This window comes from Camelus bactrianus, chromosome 20, assembly GCF_048773025.1.
Source record: "Camelus bactrianus isolate YW-2024 breed Bactrian camel chromosome 20, ASM4877302v1, whole genome shotgun sequence".
Classification (NCBI taxonomy): domain Eukaryota; kingdom Metazoa; phylum Chordata; class Mammalia; order Artiodactyla; family Camelidae; genus Camelus; species Camelus bactrianus.
Window position 1 is genome coordinate 35,483,391 of NC_133558.1, and position 20,076 is coordinate 35,503,466.

The 20,076-nt window shown below is 45.4% G+C and overlaps 1 protein-coding gene across 2 annotated transcripts in view; it reads left to right on the forward strand.

Moving 5' to 3' along the window:
* Nucleotides 1–20,076, forward strand: part of LRRC1 (leucine rich repeat containing 1) — a 93,626-nt gene that overhangs the window by 29,433 nt on the left and 44,117 nt on the right. For both annotated transcript variants that reach the window (XM_074348922.1, XM_074348921.1), the window contains exon 2: nucleotides 11,508–11,625. In XM_074348922.1, the coding sequence (XP_074205023.1) occupies nucleotides 11,508–11,625 (118 nt within the window). The remainder of the gene's footprint in view (nucleotides 1–11,507; nucleotides 11,626–20,076) is intronic.

Sequence of the window (20,076 nt, forward strand, 5' to 3'; positions counted from 1 at the left end):
TCCTGGGGGTCAACTCAGTCCCACGTGTAGTGCTGCTCCCGTGTGGGCGGGGGTGCCTTCCGAGCATCCACTTCTGACCTCACATGTGTTTTTGGAACATCACCCGTCCGAGTGGGGAGGCTCTTGGTTCAAGGCCAAGGAGAAGAGACGTGGGCACTTTGTCTCACCTGCCTGCCTTCTTTTTTCTTCCTTTCTCATAATTCGCATCATGGGCTATTGGCCCCGGAAGGGAGTGCAGAGACCTATTTGAGACCCTTTGCTACTAGTTATCCTGGGGCCAGCCTGAAGGAGCAGTGCCCCAGGGCAACCCCTGGGATCCCCTTTCCAGAGCTGTCTCCATGGACACTGCCCTCCTCCGGGCCCCCTCCCACCTGTGTGCCTCTGGGCCCAGGCTAGGCCCACCCTCAAGTCTGGACCAACGTGGATTCCACTCTCTGGGTTACTGAGCCTCCCCCAGATCCTTCCAGCCCTGTCGTGTACGTTTCAGTTCACGCCTCTGCTTTATTTTGTTTCTGATGATGTGATGAGCGGAAATACTTCTTTTGAAGTTACTTTGCTGTGTTTGGATCGTAGCGTGAGTACTTGGTAGACTGGAGCCACTGGACTCGTTAACTGGTATTTAAGGTCTCTTCACCAGATCCTTTAAGTGTTTGGTCTCAGCCGTCTGTTGACTTGTGTGTGTGTGTAATGTCTTTTTGTTTGTGGTCTTTCTCTGCTTTTGAAAACAACAGAAGTCTTAAAATGTCTGGGCATGATTCTTGTCTAGCTCTTGACTCCATCCTCACGGTGTAATCCGGGGGCAGCAAGATGTTATCATTGGACCTAAATTTCTTACACTTGAAAAGCTTGAGTAGCTTGGATACACAGGAGGGCGTGGTTTATGGTGGTGTAACAGTAATAATTATAGCTAACGTTTGTTAAACTTTTCTCACGTAGGCACTGCTCTAAATGCTTGACCTGTGTCCACTCATGTAAGTGTCACCACAATTCTGTGAGGGACAGGGACTGTTATCACCCCCTCTGACAGATGAAGAAACTGGGGCACAGAGAGGTTAAGCTGCTTTCGTGAGGTCACACAGACAGCCGGTAACTGGGGGAGCTGCGTCTGCAGACTTCAGACTCCACAGTGCTTCTTGGCCCTGCTGTTTATGGTAGACAGGGAGGGACTTTGGACGTGAGTTTGAATCCTGGCGCCGACACACCTGTGTAAACTGGGCCCAGGTGTGTCACCTGTCCATGCTGCAGTTTCATTATTTGTGAAATGACAGTAGCGGCCAGGAGTAGAGTGGTTTTTAAGATTCAGGGAGGTGAGGTTCGCAGAGCCTCGTACCTGGTGCATTAAAGACGCTGCTTCTTAGTTTAGAACCGCTTTTGTGAAAAGTAAGAGTGTTGAAAGTTTTTGTAATCAGACTTTCAAAGTCCACTCTGGTAATGCAGCATTTTAATCTGAAATTGCTTTGACCTATGCCTGCGCCATGTTCTTCCTTAAAAGAAGTTTTTGCTGTGTGGTCAGTCAGTGGTGCCAGGCTGTGGAAGGTGCTTTCCAGAGAGACAAGCAGGTGGTGGTGTGGGATCAGGCCAGCACCCCCTGGGCTGCTGATGGGTGGTGTAGTGTGGGGTGAAGGAATGCCCTGGTTTCCTTCTGTCATGTGCATCTGGGTAAAAAGCTGGACTCCGGGCTGGGAGCTGGAGGCCGGGAAAGTGTTGGCACAGAAGCCATCAGGCCAGGGCTGCCTGCAGAAATTTCCCCAGGGGCTTATGGGGAATGGTTCATGCCATTGTACCTGGACGCCTGGGAGCTCTGGCTTGTCTCCTGGATGTCCAGGAGCTGAGGGGAGGCAGCTGTCTCTCATACTTTCCTTTGGGATCCCTTCAGGAGTTCTCTTTTTCTCCAGTGTTCTTTCTGGCCCCGAGAGAGCTTTCCGGCCCCGAGCACTCTAGGTGATGCACCGAGTGAGTGCTTATCCCGGGGCAGCAAGCAGCTGGCCAGCAGCGCGTGCACGCCGCTGGGACTTCTTTGCAGGGCTTGGTGGTGATGGACGAGCCGCGTCCTCAGATGCCGAGCTTTGCGAGTGGAGCGGCCGGGATGTGGGCCTCAGGGCCCCGCCCCACATCCCTGCACGTTCTGATGTTAAACAGACACTGGGCACGTCCGGGTGGCCTCTCACCACGCTTGCTGGTAAACAGCAAAAATAAAATGTAAAGAATGTCGAAAAGGGCAGCCCGAAGAAGTGGCAGTGAGAGAGCTCTGCCCGTCCTCCTGGCTCTGAAAGCCTTTCATCAGAAGGAGCTGCCGCCCATGGGGGTCGCACACTTTCCGCTGGGCGCTCATGGCTTCTCTTGTTCCTTCGACAGTGGGGCAGTTCAGAGAGCTTTCCACATTAGGCCTGGGGTTTGCAGTTCTTCATCTGGATTAACGTTAGAATTTAATACCCAGTTCAGTTTGTGAGACTAAAGTGTGGCGATCAGCGTGAGCTCTGTTGTGTTTTTGCAAAACTGTTTGTGAGTTGCTAGGGAATCTGCTCTTGGTTTTTTCCATCTTGCTTTTCACACGGCTGTGTGGGTCGGCCAGGAGGAAACGGCGTGAACTTAGAGTGTGAGAAGTTTAAACACGAGAGAGAGTCTGTTTTGAAGATGCATGGGCCGTTCTTATAGGAGCTTTAAGCACGTTGGAACCCAGGCCTGTCGAGGTGGACAGACACGCTTGTACTGAAGTCCCTGAACTACGCAGTTTTAATCTCAAGTTGTGATGATAGAAATGCCCAAATACATGTCGTAGCTCCTGTGTGTTTGGGATCTATTAGAAAATGTTTTGGGGTGCATTTAAACCCTTCTCCACTTTTAAGGTCGACAGTGATCACTGTATTTCTAAATGCCTGAAATCTGGTTAGAGCCTCGCAGGGACCTCTTCCTCTGTGCAAAGACCGAATTGTGTATTTAAATTGTTTGGAGCCCTGTGAGGCTTCAGCAGGTATGTGTCCTATGTTTGGGTTATTTCTTCTCTTGGGTTTGCTATATTGCAAATATATATGTATTTTATATTGCAAATATATATATATATGTAATTGCTATATATAATATGTATATATAAATATACTTTTTTGTTTTTTTAAACATTTATTAGTTTATTGTTTCTACAAAATGCATTAGTCATCATTTAAATATCTGACATCATTAGAAATCATTTTAACATTTTTTTCTCCCTCCTGCCATAAAAATACACTAAGTAATTTGCTTAAAAAAGAAAGCTATGAACAAGTGTTGTGGTTTCCTCTCCCTCACCTAATACGCACCTCAGTGACAGCAGTTTGTGTATTAATAACACAGTGGGCTGAAGGCTGAGCTTCAGATGCTCTTCCACTTCCAAGTGCAGTGTGTATGTACATAAACACACATCTGTACACCGAGCAGTTATGTACATGGTGCTATACTTGTTAATGCACTCCCTCCTGTTTCGGGAAAGTCCTTCGACAATTCCTTGAAACAAACCCTCCAAAATAAATATGATGCCCTGATGACTCCCGATGCAGGGCTGACCCCAGGCAGTGGCATGTTGGACATGGATTCTGGGCTGTAATGTGTCGATTAAACGAGTGAGTCTGGCGCCCCCCCCCCCCGCCAACCCTTCAGCATCTCTTGACGGTGGTTTAAAACAGTGTGGTCCTCGGAAGCGTTACTGAGAACGAGAGACGACGTCTTCTTCTTCCCCCTAATTACACTTTCCCCCTAGTGTAATTAGGTTGCACTGACAATGCCAGTCAGTGTCGCCTTGGGAGACTATGGGTCGTTTCTTTGTTTTGTTTTGATTTAATTTATCTCAAATCACGTTGATGGGCGTTCTGAAATTCCTCCCCTAAAATCAAATGTTTTGTGAGTTTTTTAAACGTGTCTCATCCTTTGGGTCTCTCACCTGCCTCTCTATTAGGGGCCCGGGGTCTTGACCCCAGCCCCGCACATCCTCTGTCCACATCTGACCACATGCAGGGCCTCTCGTGCCAACCAGAGAGTGAAGCAGGTGCTCCCTTTCTCACTGGAGGGCCGGGTTTGGAAGCGGGTCCCTGGGCAGGTGGTGTCCGACAGCCCAGGGTGGGCCGGCTCGTATTCTTTCAGTTCCACCAGGACTGCCCTGCTGCTGGGTAATGGCTCCTCCTTTGCCTCCAAAAGTAGACCAAGCCTTTTTCTTTTTTTAATATGCCTTTTAAAAAAACTTATGGATTAGTTTATTAAGAAGCAAAAATGGTGATGTAAGTAGGTCTAAGAGCCTATCCTTCTACAGAAATATAAAAAGAATCCAGAAAAGCTGTCCAAATCACGTTTGTTAGAACTCTGAAAAACTATCCAAAGCTTATAGCAACCAAGGCAACTCTTACTGCCTTCTGTAGATTCTTATTTTGTAGCTGGCTTTATTCCTTTGATAACTATGTAAGTTTAAAAAGCTAAAGATCTAATCTCTTCTTAGAAACAGTAATTAGTACATATATGTAAACTAAAAAGAAGTGCAGAGTACTGTATATATGTATGTAAATGCAATATAATGAGCATGTGCCGTCAAACTAATAATTCTACATAATAAAACTGAAAAAGAGAAAAAAATAAAATAAAAGTTGTTTTAAAATTGAAGTAGAGTTGATTTGCAATGTTGTGTTAGTTTCTGGTGTACAGCATAGTGATTCAGTTATTCATATACATATTCTTTTTCAGATTCTTTTCCATTATAGGTTATCACCGGCTATTTCTATGCCTTTTTTCCTCTGTCATATTATAAACTTGTGTCACATTTCTGCCTGCTGCCTCCCCTGTCCCTTTCGGCCTTCCCCGTTGCCTAGGGTTTTATCTGGAGCTACTCCTCCAGCCCCAGGATCCTCTTGGAGTTACTCATTGTCTTATCTGCCCGGATTTCTTCCTTTTCAGGGCTGCTGTCTCTGCAGTACCTCTGTGTGCACTTACATGCGGGTTCGTTAGCGCGTTCTTTCCCTTCCTGCAGCATCAGGGCCATCCTAGTGTTACCCATCCCAGCCCCCTCCCCCTTCCTGTGACTTTGCTTCACTTAGCTAATTAGAATACAGTTGCACAAATGTTTTGTTTGTGAGTTACCTGAGCACTTACTACTTTGTGGTCCTCTAACGTGGCTGTTCTTTGGATTTTCCCTGCTAGAATGTTGTTAACTGGCAGCAGTGTTGGGGGAGCCACTAAATGTTGCAAAAACCTCAATTTCCTCATCTGTGAACTGGAGGTAAAACACTTTACCTCATTGGTGCATAGAGGAATTCAGTTAAATAAAAGTGTCTACAAAAACTTCAATTCGAAAGGATACGTGCACCTCAATGTTCACAGCAGCACTATTTACAATAGCCAAGACATGGAAACAACCTAAATGTCCATTGACAATGACTGGGTAAAGAAGTTGTGGTATATTTTTTACAATGGAGTACTACTCAGCCATAAAAAAGAATAAAATAATGCTATTTGCAGCAACATGAATGGACCTGGAGATTGTCATACTAAATGAAGTAAGTCAAATAGAGAAAGATAAATATATGAGATCACTTATATGTGGAATCTTAAAAAATGAGACAAATGTACTTATTTACAAGATAGAAAGACTCACAGACACAGAAAGCAAATTTATGGTTACCAGGGGAGAAAAAGGGGGAGGGTTAACTTGGGATTTGGGATTAACAGATACACACCACCATGTATAAAATAGATAAACAACAAGGACCTACTGTATATATACCACAGGGAAGTATACTCAATATCTTGTAATAACCTATAATGGAAAAGAATCTGAAAAAGATTGTATGACTGAATCACTTTGCTGTGCACTTGAAACTAATATAACATTACAAATCAACTACACTTCAATAAAAATCAAAGTGTCTGTGTGTCCCTAGCCTAGTCTTTCATGACCAAAAGGGATCCATTCTTTATTGACTTCTACCAATTCTGTGCATGATTCGACATCTTTTTTGAGATGTAATTCACATGCCATACAATTTGCCCATTTGAAGTGCACAATTCAGTGGGTTTTGGATGTTTGTGGAGTTGTGCAGCCATTACCATGATTAATTTTAGAGTGTCTCCATCACCCTGAAAGGAACCTCATACCCATTAGTAGTAATTTCCCGTTTCCTAGGCAGCCACTAATCTACTTTCTGTAATTTTATGCATTTTTACCATCATGCTTATTATATTGAGTGCTAATAGGATTTTCATGTTTCTTATGGTACATTGAAGGTATTTTGAAATGCAGTCCTAATATTTTTAGAACTGAAAAGAGCCCTCTGACCATTTAATGCTTACTTCTTTTTTTTTTTTTTAATTGAAGTACCATCAATTACAGTGTGTCAATTTCTGGTGTAGAGCATAATGTTCCAGTCATGCTTATTTCTTACACAAGGAAACGGAGGACCAGAGAAGTCAAGTGACTCACCCGGGAGCATACCCATTCCCCTCTTCTTTACCAAAACACACTAAAAAAGTGTCTTATTAACACTTATTTCATCAGTAGTCCTTATTTTTGAGTGTTTGCTAAAACCATTTCAAATTCAAATTTGGGTGTGAGATATGCTTGTTTGAATTCTCTGCTTTAGCCAATGGATCTTTTTAATATTCTGTGAAAATTTCTTGGGTTTTTCCCTTTATTATAACTTTCTCATGTATCAAAAATCTTTTCAACCAATGTTTGTTCATAATATTAATGTATTTTTCTGTTTAACTTTCCTTTAGAAAAATCATTGCTCTGTGATTAACCATAGAATTTGCTGGGATAATCTGTGTAGTTTTTACATGGCACACCTGAGGATTCTATGCCATCTTGTGGTAGAGCGTTTACTCTACCAGATTTCCCCAAGAGTCCTCACAGACTCTTTGCCCCTTTCAAACGCTGCTCAGAGAGCTTTGTGTAAGAAGCCATACTATCATAAGGGAGAGGAAAGAGGCCTGTGGAGAACAGAGGGGCTCCAGCTGGTGCTGGCACTGCTGCCAGACTGGAAGAGTTAGACCAGGGGGGATCTCCACCCCTTCTGACCCTCTAGCTGAGTGTAACTGCATGAGTGAGGTCAGATGAAAAGAGCAGAGGAACTGCCCAGGCACCCCACGGAAATGTGAGAAGAGAAAAAAGCTCGTGTTGTTTTTGAGTCACTAAGTTTGGGATGATTTGTTACGCAGCAGTGGCTGACTGATACACACAGGTGCCAGTGTTGTAGAGACATTGAGATGATTAGAGAGTGTAATCCAGAAGAAGGGTTTATAAGCTTGTTGAGTTTTCTTCCCTGACTTTCTGAGGAAGTCAAAAACTTGAAGATTTAACGGATCTTAGTGGCTTGTGTCTGTATTATAAGAATACAGTTAATTTAAAGCATTTGGATGCCAAATTAAGATCCCATCAGGATAATAAGACAAGGATTGAGGAGTTACTGTTTTCATCTTGGGATGCTGTCAGAGAGGATTGTTTTTCCATCCGGTATGTGCTTCCCCAGTTGAATAAAGAGTGTTTGTGACAGGCTTTCTTTGAGGATGCTTTTAACATGCAGAACAAAACTTAAATTTGCTTGCCATTGGAATTTCTATTGGATGGGGAGCTTTGTAGGCTGTCATTTCCCCCAACGTAAACCTAACTTATTATTCACTGTAGATCTGAGTCTCTAATTGACTTGATTTCTCATATTATTTCTGACTGGTCCCTGAATGTATGGCTTTGGGGATGGTTTTTGTGCTGTTGCTATTATGCCTTTCCTGGAAAACAAAGTGAGCTTTTCATGCTTGAGTAAACACACGGATGCATTATGAAACTGTCAGACTCTTGGAACAATTGGCATAAGCTCAGTTATTCAAATGTGACTCTTTTGAATGGCTTTTGTGTCAGCTAATGCTTTAGTATAATGCAGCCTAAGGAAATGTCAGTACCTTTCCTTAAGAAATTAAATTTCAGCTCTACGATTAAAGAAATCCAAAGGATTAGACCTTTTGTTGAGCACTTTCGTTATCATATGCAGCTAATTGGTAGCATTCATTTGCTGAGATGCATAGTTCATTTTATTTTGAAATGTCTTTCCTTTTTTTTCCCTTAAAAAAATAAAGTTGTTCATGCCTTTCCTTTATTGCCCTGCACAACTTCCACACTCCCACAACCCTGCCCTGCTATGATCCCTTCCCCGCACGCACACCTTGTTTTTTCACATAGTGTACCTGCCATCTTGTTTTCTTTTTAAATTCTATTTGCATCGTAAATCTTTTTCAAGTTCTGTGGTGTTTATAGCGATCGATTTTGTTCTTTGCTTACTAGTGAATTACTAGTGATATGCTAATCATTTCCCTTCTTTGACATGTTTTTCATTTTTAGTGGTGAGAATGTGAAGGCATATTATGCATTGTAGCATGTTGTTCTTATCTGCAAGTATTTCATTTATGAGAATGGATGCCCCAAAGTATTGTTCTTATGTCAATGGACTTGAAGACTTGTTACAGTTTGTGTATTGCCCAAGTGATTTCTAAAAAGAGGATAACTTCTTTTTGATCATAGAAGTTACAATCCCTTGTACCCAAAAAAGAAAAAAAAAAGATGAAGCTTATTAAATGCGAGCACCCTTCAAAATTATCATTTGGAGCGCCCTGTACTCTTAGCAGAGCCTTTTTCCTTTATAAATTCAAGTTCTGTTTTTACCAAAGTAATATATGCAAGTAATTTTTGAAAAATCCAAGAAGTCGCATCAGGATCAGTGAGGGGTGGCAGCCTCGTGCCCCCCTCCCCCAACTCCAGGCTCTGGGTTTTGAGAACCCCCAGCTCTTGGTGTGTCTACGGACATCTGCCTCCACATCCCTAAATGGCTTGCTTTTACAGTTTGTTCTCCTACCCCCACTTTTTAGCTATTTATTGATTTTCTTCTATGGAAGATGAGTCTTTAGCACTTAGAGTTTCTTTCACATCCTTTCAATATTGACGTAATAAAAATTTTGTTCTAAATATATATGTCTTAAAATCTTATGACTATTGAAGTATTGTTCACAACCAAATCTTATATTTCTGCTATGATTATGTCTTATACTATTTATTTTTCCTGGAATTAATAACTCTCCTTTTTTGCTTGCTTTGTTTTCTCTATTTCAATTTCTCTTTTTTTTTTTGTCCAACTATTTTATTTTTATTTTTTAATTATTATTTAATTATTTTTTATTTTAAAAAATTTGGGGGGGGTTAATTAGGATTATTTATTTATTTATTTATTTTTAATGGCGGTACTGGAGATGGAACCCAGGAACTCTCATGTGTGCTGAGCACACGCTTCACCACTGAGCTATACCCTGCCCCCTCCCCATTTCAGTTTCTAAGTTATCACCAAGCAGATCTCGATACTTCCAAGCACCTCGGCTAAGCCCTCACGTGTGTTTTTATTTTAGTTTTTTTTCCAGAGCTCCCCTCTGGGAGCCCTCACATTCTTTTCCATATAGGCTGATCGCTCTTAGGACCTACTGCTCTGCTGACGCCTTGGAATTCCATCACTGTTTTATCCAGGGAATTTCCTCTGTCTCTGTTTTGCTGGTTCTCTGATGTCTGGATCTCAGCTCCTCCCCCTTTTAGATTTACTTCCACATTGTGATGGATTCTTGAGAAAGGTGCACGGAAGGTAAACTGTGAAACCACGCATGTCTGGAAGCATCTTTATTCTGTCGCCCTACATGGTTGATAGTTTGCTGGGTATGTAACTTTAGGTTGGGAATAATGTTTTCATGGCCTTTTAAAGGCATTGCTCCATTGGCTTCTTACTTTCAAGTCTGCTGTTGAGTTCAGTGCTGTTCTGACTCCCAGTCCTTTGTTATGACCCCCCTGCCCCCACCCTCTGGTCTCTGGAAGCTTTAGAATCTTCTTATTCTGGAGTCATGGAATTTTATAATAGTCCTTGGTATCCCTCTGTACTCTGTTTCATTCGTTTCATTGTCCCTGTCGTGGGCCCTTTCAGACTGGAAAACGTGTCCTCTGCCGTCCCTGTGTCTTCTCTCTGGAATACCTGTTCGTTGTAGTTAGCGCCTTGCGGTCCGATCCTTTACTCTTCCTATCTTTTCCTCTCCTGTTTCTCCATCTCATTGTCTTTCTATTCTACTTTCTGAGGGACTTTTTGTTAGGTTTATCTTTCATCTCTCTCTTTTTTCTTTTTTTGATTCTTACATTGATGTTGCACTAGCATCTAATTTCTGAGAGCTTATTCTTCGAAGCTTGCCTCTTAGCATCACACTGCTTCTCTGTCTCTAATTTCCCTGGGTATTCATTCCATTTTAGGCTGATGAAGTCTTCCCTGCCCCCGCCCTCGTATTTGTTTCTTCTGAGGGATGTGTGGACACCCACTCTCTTGCATGTTAAGGGCTTTTTGTCCTCCAGCGTCAGGAGAACCTCACCTGTTTAAATGAGATCCAGGCACTTGAAGGGGAAAAAAAAAAGATGATTGGAAGCCCAGTGTGCCTGGGTGGGGCTTGGAATGTGGGGCTTCCTGACAGTGCACCGTGAGCCTGTTTCCCCACCTGGAACCTGGCTGCGGGGAGGGGGGGTTGTTAGCACTGAGCAGCCTCTGACACCACCCCCCCAACCCCCGTGTGCGGCAGGGTACCACGCCCCTCCCTTAGCCATGCTTTCTGGTGCCTTGCCTGGTTGTGCAGGGTAGAGAAGGGGTTATGGGGACCAGCCATCCTTATGTCCATCTTCAGCCAGATCTCCTTTCTTCAGCAGTACCTGGACCTAACCTGTGATTGGCTGCTCACGCCAGGCTTCCATCTCAGCTGTGTTTTGATTCTTCCGTTGGCTACCCTTTGCTGATCTGTTTTCTGGCTTCGAGGATTTTGTTGCATGTCTACTTTGCTTCTTGTCCCCTCTCATTTTGAGTTGCCTTCGCGCCTTGTTGTCATATTTTTATGTCTGTGTTCATCTCTCTACAAATTCCTTTAATGCCATTTGAGTACCGTTTGCAGAGGGTGTGGGGCCACAGGCATGTGCTCAGAGTGCTGTGGTTAATGGAATTATCCAGAGCAGGCTCTTTTTTAGATTGGTCAGAAATGATTCTCCTCCACACGGTTGTGGAATATTTATATATTTTCTGATGCACTGTAATGTCTTTTAAAAATGTTTGAAAAATATTTTATTCTAATTTTCAAATATCTTTAATGTTGTCTTAGCATCAATTTTTCTTAGTAGAAAATGTCACCACCTAACTGGATAGCAGAAAGGAGTAATTACTGTTCTCATTGAGTTAGTTATTCATTTTTAAAAAAGTTTTAATTTTGAAATCATTGTAGATTGATAGGAAGTTGCAGAAATAGCACAGAGATGTCCTGTGTACTCAGTTTACCCCCGCGGTAACATCGTCACATGACTATGGTACAATATCAACATCAGGAAATTGATATTGGTGCCGTCCTCATTTTTAAAAGACGTAACTGTTTTTTAAATTTCATATTGGGCAAAAAAGTTTGCATTGCAACTATATGTGAGATCTGTATGGAACTGTTTTGTCTTTCAGCAATTTTTCCAGCTAGTCAAATTACGAAAGCTTGGACTTAGTGATAATGAAATTCAGCGGCTCCCTCCAGAAATAGCAAACTTCATGCAGCTGGTCGAACTTGACGTATCCCGGAATGGTAAGAAAAAGATTCCACTCGAATTGTCCGTTTGTTTCTTCTGACGCCGGGGGCCGTTCTCAGTAAGTACAGCTGGCTGCGTGCTACCAGAGGTGCTTTTCCCCTGATGCTTGCAGGAAAGCTACCCGTCCATTTGAGGGTGAAATTAAGGCCATACTGAAAAGCTCAGTCACCTTTTAGGTGTTTCCTCCAATATTCCACGGCACAGTTTTTGAGACGCCAACTTTCTCAAAGTGGGGTTGCTCTGATTCACAGTGGTGGAGAGTGGACTGGGAAAGCCACAAGCTTGCCTCTTCATGTTACCGGGTGTGACAGTGAGGGCTGGTGGTTCATCCTGTGTCCCAATCCTGCGGGCTGCTGAGGTCAGGGGAGCTGCCCCGGGAAGGACTGCTTTCTCCCGGCGGTGGCCCCGGTACCAGGGGTGCTCCTGTGAGCATCCGCCTCCCTGCAGTGAACGGACCTGTGTGTTGTCCTTTTATTTCTAACTAAGCCGCGGTCAGGTCTGCCCACCTGAATTTGTGTGGCACATTTGTGAGTTTATTTTGATTTCCAGATTTCACTGTAATGTTTCCTTTTCATTGAGCACTTCAATAGGGTATTTCTATCCTGTTTAGCCTTTCACTTTTAAATGAGTGCCCTGGTTTAACCTTGTGTTTTAAAGCCCTTCGAGCCTTCCCCAGTGGGCTGGTCCCACTGCCAGTTGGAGCGTGTTTGATAAATTACTTTAAGTTTAAGTGGCAGCTCCCAGAGGCTGTGTCTTGAGGGATGGAATTCAGTGCTTGCAAGGACTCTGGTTTAATTTCCCCAGGATAAGCCCACATGTACTCCCTATTGTTTGTAAACATGATAATCCTTTTCTTTCTCTCGTATTACACACCTGCTTTGTGTTTTGTTTTGTGTTCCTACAAAAATCTGTAGATTTCTTCCCAGTGAACCTTAGGTCTGGCCCTTCCTGTCTGATGTCCTCCACAGAAACCCCAAGGACCAGATGCAGGATTTTCTTGCAGGCCGTTGTTAAAAGACAGTGATGACCATCAGTATTTGTTTGAAAACGCAGTGAAGAAAAAATGATTTTATCCCCCACTTTTAAAATTCCTGCCACCTAGCAGATCCTGTAAATTAGAAACTGTCTTTAGACCGAGCCGTACTTTCTTGACTTAGGGTTCTCTTTTCGTTTTATGAGAATTATTTCTTACCTTGAAGGTACTAGAAAAAGTGGAAAAAATTTTTTTCAATTGAAGGATAGTTGATTTACAGTGTGTTTGAAAAAAAGTGATTTTGGGGGCTTGTTTTCCAATGGCATGTTTGGTTGCAGGGGCCCAGCTCAGCTTAGATAAAGGGGTTTGATTATAAAGGTGGGGCTGGAACCAACATTCTAGAAGCATTGCCACGGAGCTCACGTCATATACCATGTTCGGAGTCCCGTGGCCTGTCTTCGTGGACCTGATGTGGCACCAGCCTCTCCAGACCTGCTGTGCTGTGGCCTCTCACCCCCTTGCTAGGACATCTGGTTGCCAGCTCTAAACGACGACTGGTTGACCCAGCTCTTTTTCTTTTTTTTTTTTTTTTTAAGTTGACCATCAGCCATAGCTCTAGGTCACGGGACACCCTAAAGAGTGGCCGCCCTGGGACATGGTGGCAGGCAGTGCCCTGCACTCAGCACAGATGTCGTTGACGGATGGTGTCCCTCACCCTGGATGTGGCGGGGGCGGGCATCGGAGGCCCGTGGTGCAGCTGAGGCTGTCCTGCGTCCCCCTGTCTCGGGTGCACGTTTTCGCAGCTACCCTCTCCTGTCTTGGCAGTTGACTCAGTCGTAAAGCCTAAGAAAGAGCAGACGTGTGAGCTGAGTTATTTGGGAGGAGAGAAAACCTAAGAGCTTGAACACAGAGCCTCCAGCCCCGTCACCAACGCTGGTGGGACAGGACGCTCTGTGGGCAGGCGGCATCGTCAGCCAGCAGTTTTACCGGCTCCCATGGCGGCTGCTGCTTTTCCAGCATTCAGAGGAGGAAGAAGGGCCCCCTGCCTCTTCCCTCGTGTCCGCTTAACGCCTTCCAGTGCGTTGCTGGAAGAAGGAAAGCTTTCTCTGAGGTCGTATCAGGACACAGTGTTTTCTCTCCCCGGGATACCTCGCCCCCCCCACCTTTGTTTCCCCCTCATTTTCAGCTTCTCCTCCTGCGGTTGTTGGAGTTTTGGGGAAGGACCTTGCAGCCCCTCCGCTTTTCATCAGGCTCCTGGAGAAATGCTGAGGACGGGTGAACCGCCCCTTCCCCTGCTGGCAGACCTCGCTCTGGCTCGTGTGTGTGTACATGTGTGTGTGTGCGTGTGTGCGTGTGTGGCGGGGGTGGAGGGAGCTTTCTTTGTAGTGGTGAAAAAAACGCACAGATGACTGAGCAGAAGAAGGTCACTGTTTCAGTCTCACCCACAGGAACACAGGTCTTGAGCTATTCCAGATCAGGACAATCTCCCTGAGTCTCCTCTCTCACCTTCTGCTGATAAAATCCCATTAATGTGAATCTCCAAGGCAGCTGAGTAGTTAAGTCAAAGTTACACAGGCCGCAGCCTGAGAGAGGCAGCTTGAGGACCCCTACTTGGCAGGGATGCAGGCATCTGGGAGGGTTTGGGGCTCGTGTCTGGAGGCCCCTGTGAGCCGACAGCCCCGGCAGAGGTGGCCTCCTCCATCATCCGAGGCTGTTCCTTTGAGTCCTGCGCAGCTGGGTTGTAGCAGGGCCACAGCCAATGCTGGCTGCTGTCACACTGGGCTCTTTATTGGCCTCCTGGGTTCCTGATTTGCCAGAGAGCATTGCTGGACAGTGGAGGGAAAGGCTACCGAAAGCAAAGGATTATGTTAAAATGGAGATTTTGATGCACTGGGTCTGGAGCTTCTGCATTGCTAAGAAGCTCCCTGGGGATGCCAGCCCTGGTGGTCCACCTGCTGGCCCACCCACCCTGCTTGCACCACCAAGGAGCAAGTTCTTAGCTGTACCCACTTTGCAGCCTGCCCCTATCAGCGTCCCGTGGTCAGGAGCACGGATTTGCTCAGCTTCCGGCGGCCTTGCACCTGCCCACATGGGAGGTGGGAAACCTCCACGATATTCCAGCTTAAAGCCTGAGAGGCTCGAGCTGACGAAGTTCAAGTTGGCTTCCATTCCCGGGGCAAAATTCTGCCTCTCCTGACATTCCCTTGCTCAAGGGAGGGAGAAAAGACAAGTTTCCTGTTCCTCACCAAAAGAAACCTGCAAATGAAGAGGAGAGGAGTTTTTCCAGGCTCATTTCCCAGGCCAGGAAGAGCCACCAGGACCTCCAGACCCTGACTGCTGTGGTGTCGCTCTCTGAAGTTTCAAGAACAAAGTCAAGAGAATTGAGTGTGGAGTCAGAAAGGAGAAGTGTGAGCTGGGGGAGGGGGAGGAGGAGGGCAGGGCTGATGGGTTGGGGACAGACTGTGGGGACTTTTTCCTGGGATGAGCACAGTGTGAACGGTTCTGTCCCCAGAATGACAAGATGTGCTGGGCAGAGAGGGCTGGGGGTGGAGCCTCCACCTGCCCCTCCATGCCAGCCGCGCCCTCCCACCCCTCCACCGGTGGGATGCTGGACCTTGCTCCGTGCAAACCCAGAGAGAGGCCAGGACACTGACCGGCTTCTCATGTCCTAACTTGGTCAGTTATTTTTTTTTTTAATCAGACAAATTAGCTAAAATCTATATAGGATTAAAGAAACCTGGTATTGCCCCATAGATTAAAGAATGATGGGAGTATATAAAATTAGTACATGAATGTGTGATTAAAATACTGGCCAAAAAAAAGCACATGGACTTCAGATTAAGATCTGATGCTATTTTCTATGGTGAAGTGTGTACACTTTAATGCTTGGACTCTGTGCCTGTTTTCTCTGCTCACTGATTCTTAGCTGTTCCAGGCAAATGGTCTCTGGATATGTGAGAAGAGATATTACCCTATTGTAGTATCCTGCTACCCACGCATCTGGGGCAGACTTTCCTAATGCATTGTGAATCCTGCCTGAAGGGTTAGTAATTTGAGTTTTATAGTCTATGCTGTAATTTGACTTACGTCACAGTACTGTGTCATTATCCATTTAGTTCATTTTTTTCCCCAAAGTGTGAAGCATATGCCACGAGCACTATAAGAGAGCATTTTAAGTGGTGCTGCAAAACAGCAATTTTTAATATTGAGTTGTAGTGAGGAAGTTGTACCCTTTTTCCTTCCTTTAGAAAAATTGTATTTCCTTTGGGTTGCTTTCTGTAAAATTTAATGATGCTCTGTTGCACTGTTATCTTCTGTATCTGGCAGTGGTAATAGCTTTGTATTCATATTAGTGATTCAAAAATTTTTGAATCTTCCTCCCATTAGAAAAGTCAAATGAAAAGAATGAGGTAAATCATAACACAAGTGCTCTGCCAGTGTGGCAAAAATTGTGAAGGTGAGGTGGGGATGGGTGACGTGATGGGGACCCTGATCAGCGTTAGCAAACCCCACCAAAGAGGGGGTGAGTTTATTTCTCATATGGAGCAAACCATACTGCCTGCAGAAAAAACATGGCAGGAGACCGCATGAAATCCTTGCGAATTACTTTGCAAACCTGAGTTAGCAAGAAACGAAAAGATAGTTTTAGTTCAAATCATCGTTGGCAGCCGGACATCCCTTCCGAGTAAGCAGATGGACGGCTCGTCTACCAGCAGGATGGTCGTCCTGCCAAGTTGAGATGCTCGACTCTGCCGAAATGCTTGGGCTGGCTGTCTTCTGTCCGACCACAAGCTGCTGACCAGTGTCTGTGGTCTGTAGCTGTGGGTTTGCTTAATGAAATCTAAGGCCATCTGGAAGCCTGCTGAAACGACCTGATGTACCGTCAAGTCTTGGTGCTTCTGAGTGTGCCGTGAAAAAAGGCTCTCTCTGGCAAGCAAGGAATCCGGTGTGTCTAGAAGCCCTCCTACTTGGCTATGAACAGTTAGCCTTTTTTTCTTTTGTTTTTTGTAATAACTACATATACCCACACCAGAAGTGTGGCAGAAGCCAGTTTCAGCCCCTGCAGACTGCAGATGTGCCACGGGGTTAGTGCTCGCTCTGCTTAGCACCTGCTCCCGCTCTAGACTTAATCCATGGTTTTAGCAGGTGAGTTTCTTTGTCACAGTCGCTGCTAAAGTGTGGCAGGAGACGCGGGGTGAAGCCCACAGTGCCTGGCCACTCTGCCGCGTAGGTGGAGAGCCAGGTCATTTCCACCCCCGGCCTTTGCACACGCTGCTGCTTTCCTGTCATGAGCCCTTTCTCTGTCCTAACCCTTACCTTCTCTTTTGTTAGGAAGAGGGGTTAATAATAGAAAAAAGATAATTGCCTGCAGCTCACATTTTAATTCCAGACAATAATAATTATTTTCAAAGTGAAGGGTGCAAAGAAATTGGGCTTCTGTCATGTTTTCTCATCACCTTTCTGTGCTACAAAGTTTTTTTTGTTTTTTTCCAGGGAGCATTGTTTAAATGTGAGCATGCATAGAACACTGAAAGGGTTGGAATACACTTTGCCAAGAGACCCTCCCTCCCTTTTTGGTACTATAAAGAAACATCGGTGATATTTTCTCAAATAAACCTGAAAAATCTATCACAAATTAATGTCACAATTTTTTTTTTTTTTTTTTTTTTTTTGCAGGGGGTAGGTAATTAGGTTTATTTATTTATTTGGTTTTTTGATGGAGGTACTGGGGATTGAACCCAGGACCTGGCGCATGCTAAGCACACGCTCTACCACTTGAGCTATACCCTCCCTCCATACAAATTGCTAACTCCAAAGGGAAGTTTTGACAACAGTGCCTTGGCTGACAATGGTTTTGGATCTCTCTCAGTTTGTTTTGCATCTCCTCAGACCAGTGGTTTCACTTTTTATAGTGGACTGGATTTTAAAAAACATCCAAACATTACCTAATGCCAATTTAGGAAATAAACAAAGACACTGACGGTCCTTTATGTTACTCAAAATCTGCCTCAGGGAGCAATTCCAAAGAAGTGTAACAGAGTAAACTGTTGTTAATCTAATATTAATTAATAAAACTGCTGTTACTCTTAATTAAAGAGTGAAAAATGATTGTTACTCTTTATTAAGTAATTCAGAGGTTGCTTTCCTCTTATCAGAAAAATTGTGACTGTGCTGAATAGGTTGTGAGTTTATGTAACCTTCTCTCTCCCTCTGTTTTTGAATTAGCATGTTTGTCATAGAGATGTGCCCTCTGAGTTTGAGATCAACACCTCTGAATGTATTCTGTAGGTCAGTAAGCTCCTCAGTTGGTCTGGGTTCTCCCCCCACCCCCGCCCCGCGTGGGTCACTCGCTCAGCCTTCACCTGCTACGCCCAGTGCCAGATGCTGGATTTTCCAAAACAAGGGGGAAGGTGTAGCTCAAGTGGTAGAGCGCATGCTTAGCGTGCATGAGGTCCTGGGTTCAGTCCCCAGTATCCGCCTCTAAAAATAAATAAACCTAATTACCACCAAAATAAAATTATTAAATAATACAAAGCAGTGTTGGACTTACACGGACTGGGCTGAGTTGAAGACACAAAAATAATTGCAGCGGTCTCTCCTGAAATAAAACAAAATCCCAACACGTGGGATGCTAGTCTCCACTCGCTGTTTAGGCAGTTGACCTGGGTACCGACTTGACAGTCTCCAGCTGTAAAAGTGCTTGTTGAGGGCGAGCGGCCACGTGGCTTCCCTCGGATTTTGAGGTCACCTCGTTTGTCATGTGAATCGGGCTTGAGCCAAGAGACAGGGCGTCTCCAGGCAGCCGAGGGCCGGATGGCATCTCTCCACGAGGATGGCGACGGCTTAAGATGCTGTTGTGAGCACAGACAGTGCTCTGAGCCAATTAAGCCAGAAAAGACACGTCTCAGAGAGGGATGAGGGAGCGGAGGAGGAAAGAGGGAACGAGGGGCAGGATTCAGAACCGACACTTGAGGATTGTATATAGAAACGCTGGGGTTTTAGATTAGCTTTGTAAGTATTGACAGTGTCCTCAATCTAACACACCTGCTCAAAGCTAATAATGAATTATGATTCTTAAATCTTTTCAGTTTGGAAAAGCCTTGGACCCAGGTCTTTTTTTTTTTTTTTTAATGCTTATGAGTGTCAACGATAGTTCATAATACAAACGTATACAGCCAGACACAGATGGATGGGCTCCCGTTTGCTAATAGCACAAAACCTGTGCGAGATGCGTGAGGTTTTTTAACTTGAATTTTTTCTCAGCAAGCTCCGAGGTAACACTTCTAGGGTAACTGCTGTGCTGTCTTGGCAAAAGATTGGTGTATTGCCATAGAACAAGGAAAGCCAAATGCTGAGAGTGTCAAGGGTTTTATGTTTGAAAGGAGAGGAAAGAGATTAGATAATGTGAAGGTCCCGGGTCCCTGGGAAGCGGGTGTGGCTTTGTCTCTCATGGCCGGTGGGTCTTGCTTTCACTTACTTAACATAGGTTTGTGGGCACCGTCCTTACCATTGTTGTCAAACATTTAAATGTTTTAACAAGGCGGATGCATCACTAACTCTTGCCTTTTCGACTTTCTGGGGGAAACATGACGTGGCCTGTTTAGCACAACAGGGCGCTGTAGGCGTGGAAGGCAGGGCTGGCCTCGGCCAGGTAACCGGCCAGGTAACCAGCAAGGTGGGAGGTTTCCAGAGGATGTGAGACGTTAAAGGCCAACCAGACAGAGTAACGAAAGGCGAGTCAGCGATTTAGAAGTCTCTACCTGATGTCGGATTCTTGTGTCGAAATAAGTCAGGGAGGCACGGTCACGCCCCGGGCCTTGTGGAGATGGGGGTACATGGGGAAGGAACCGGGGCAGAAGCGGGCCAGGCGTAAAACGCTCAAGGGCGTTTCAGGGCCTGTGAAGCGGTCGGTTCTGTACTTACCCGACGTAGGTTTTGTTTGTGAAGGTGCTCGGGGCAAGTGCCACCACGCGGCGGTCCACGCGTCGAGCGTTTGCCTCTGCTGTTCACCCTTTGTTTGATGGTCTTGCAGAATGTGAACCAAGAGGCAGGGCCGATGGGGCGGGGCAAGATGAACACGGGGTCTGGGCGTGTGGACAGACGTGGGGGGGCCCGAGCCAGGCACTTGACGCTCGGCCACAACAAAAGGCAGGGCCCCCCCCCCTCCTGAGTAGCACCCGGGAGAGGGGCGCTGAGATCCCTCCGGGCAGAGGCCCTAGCTAAGCCGGGGGGTGGCAGGCACCCTGCGGAACCGCGTGGGTCATGAGTGTCCCTCCCCTCCCCATCTGACACGGACTCCACATCCAGGCCCCCGCCTCAGCTCTACCAGGGACCAGCCAGCCTGCAGGTGTGACCAGTTGGAGCATGCAGAGGGCTCCCTGCGGCCATCGGCTCTGGTCTTCTGGAGTGCTCCCCTCCTGCCAGTCGAAGCTGCTCTTCTTTCTAAAATCCCTCTTGGCTGTGCCAGCAGCCG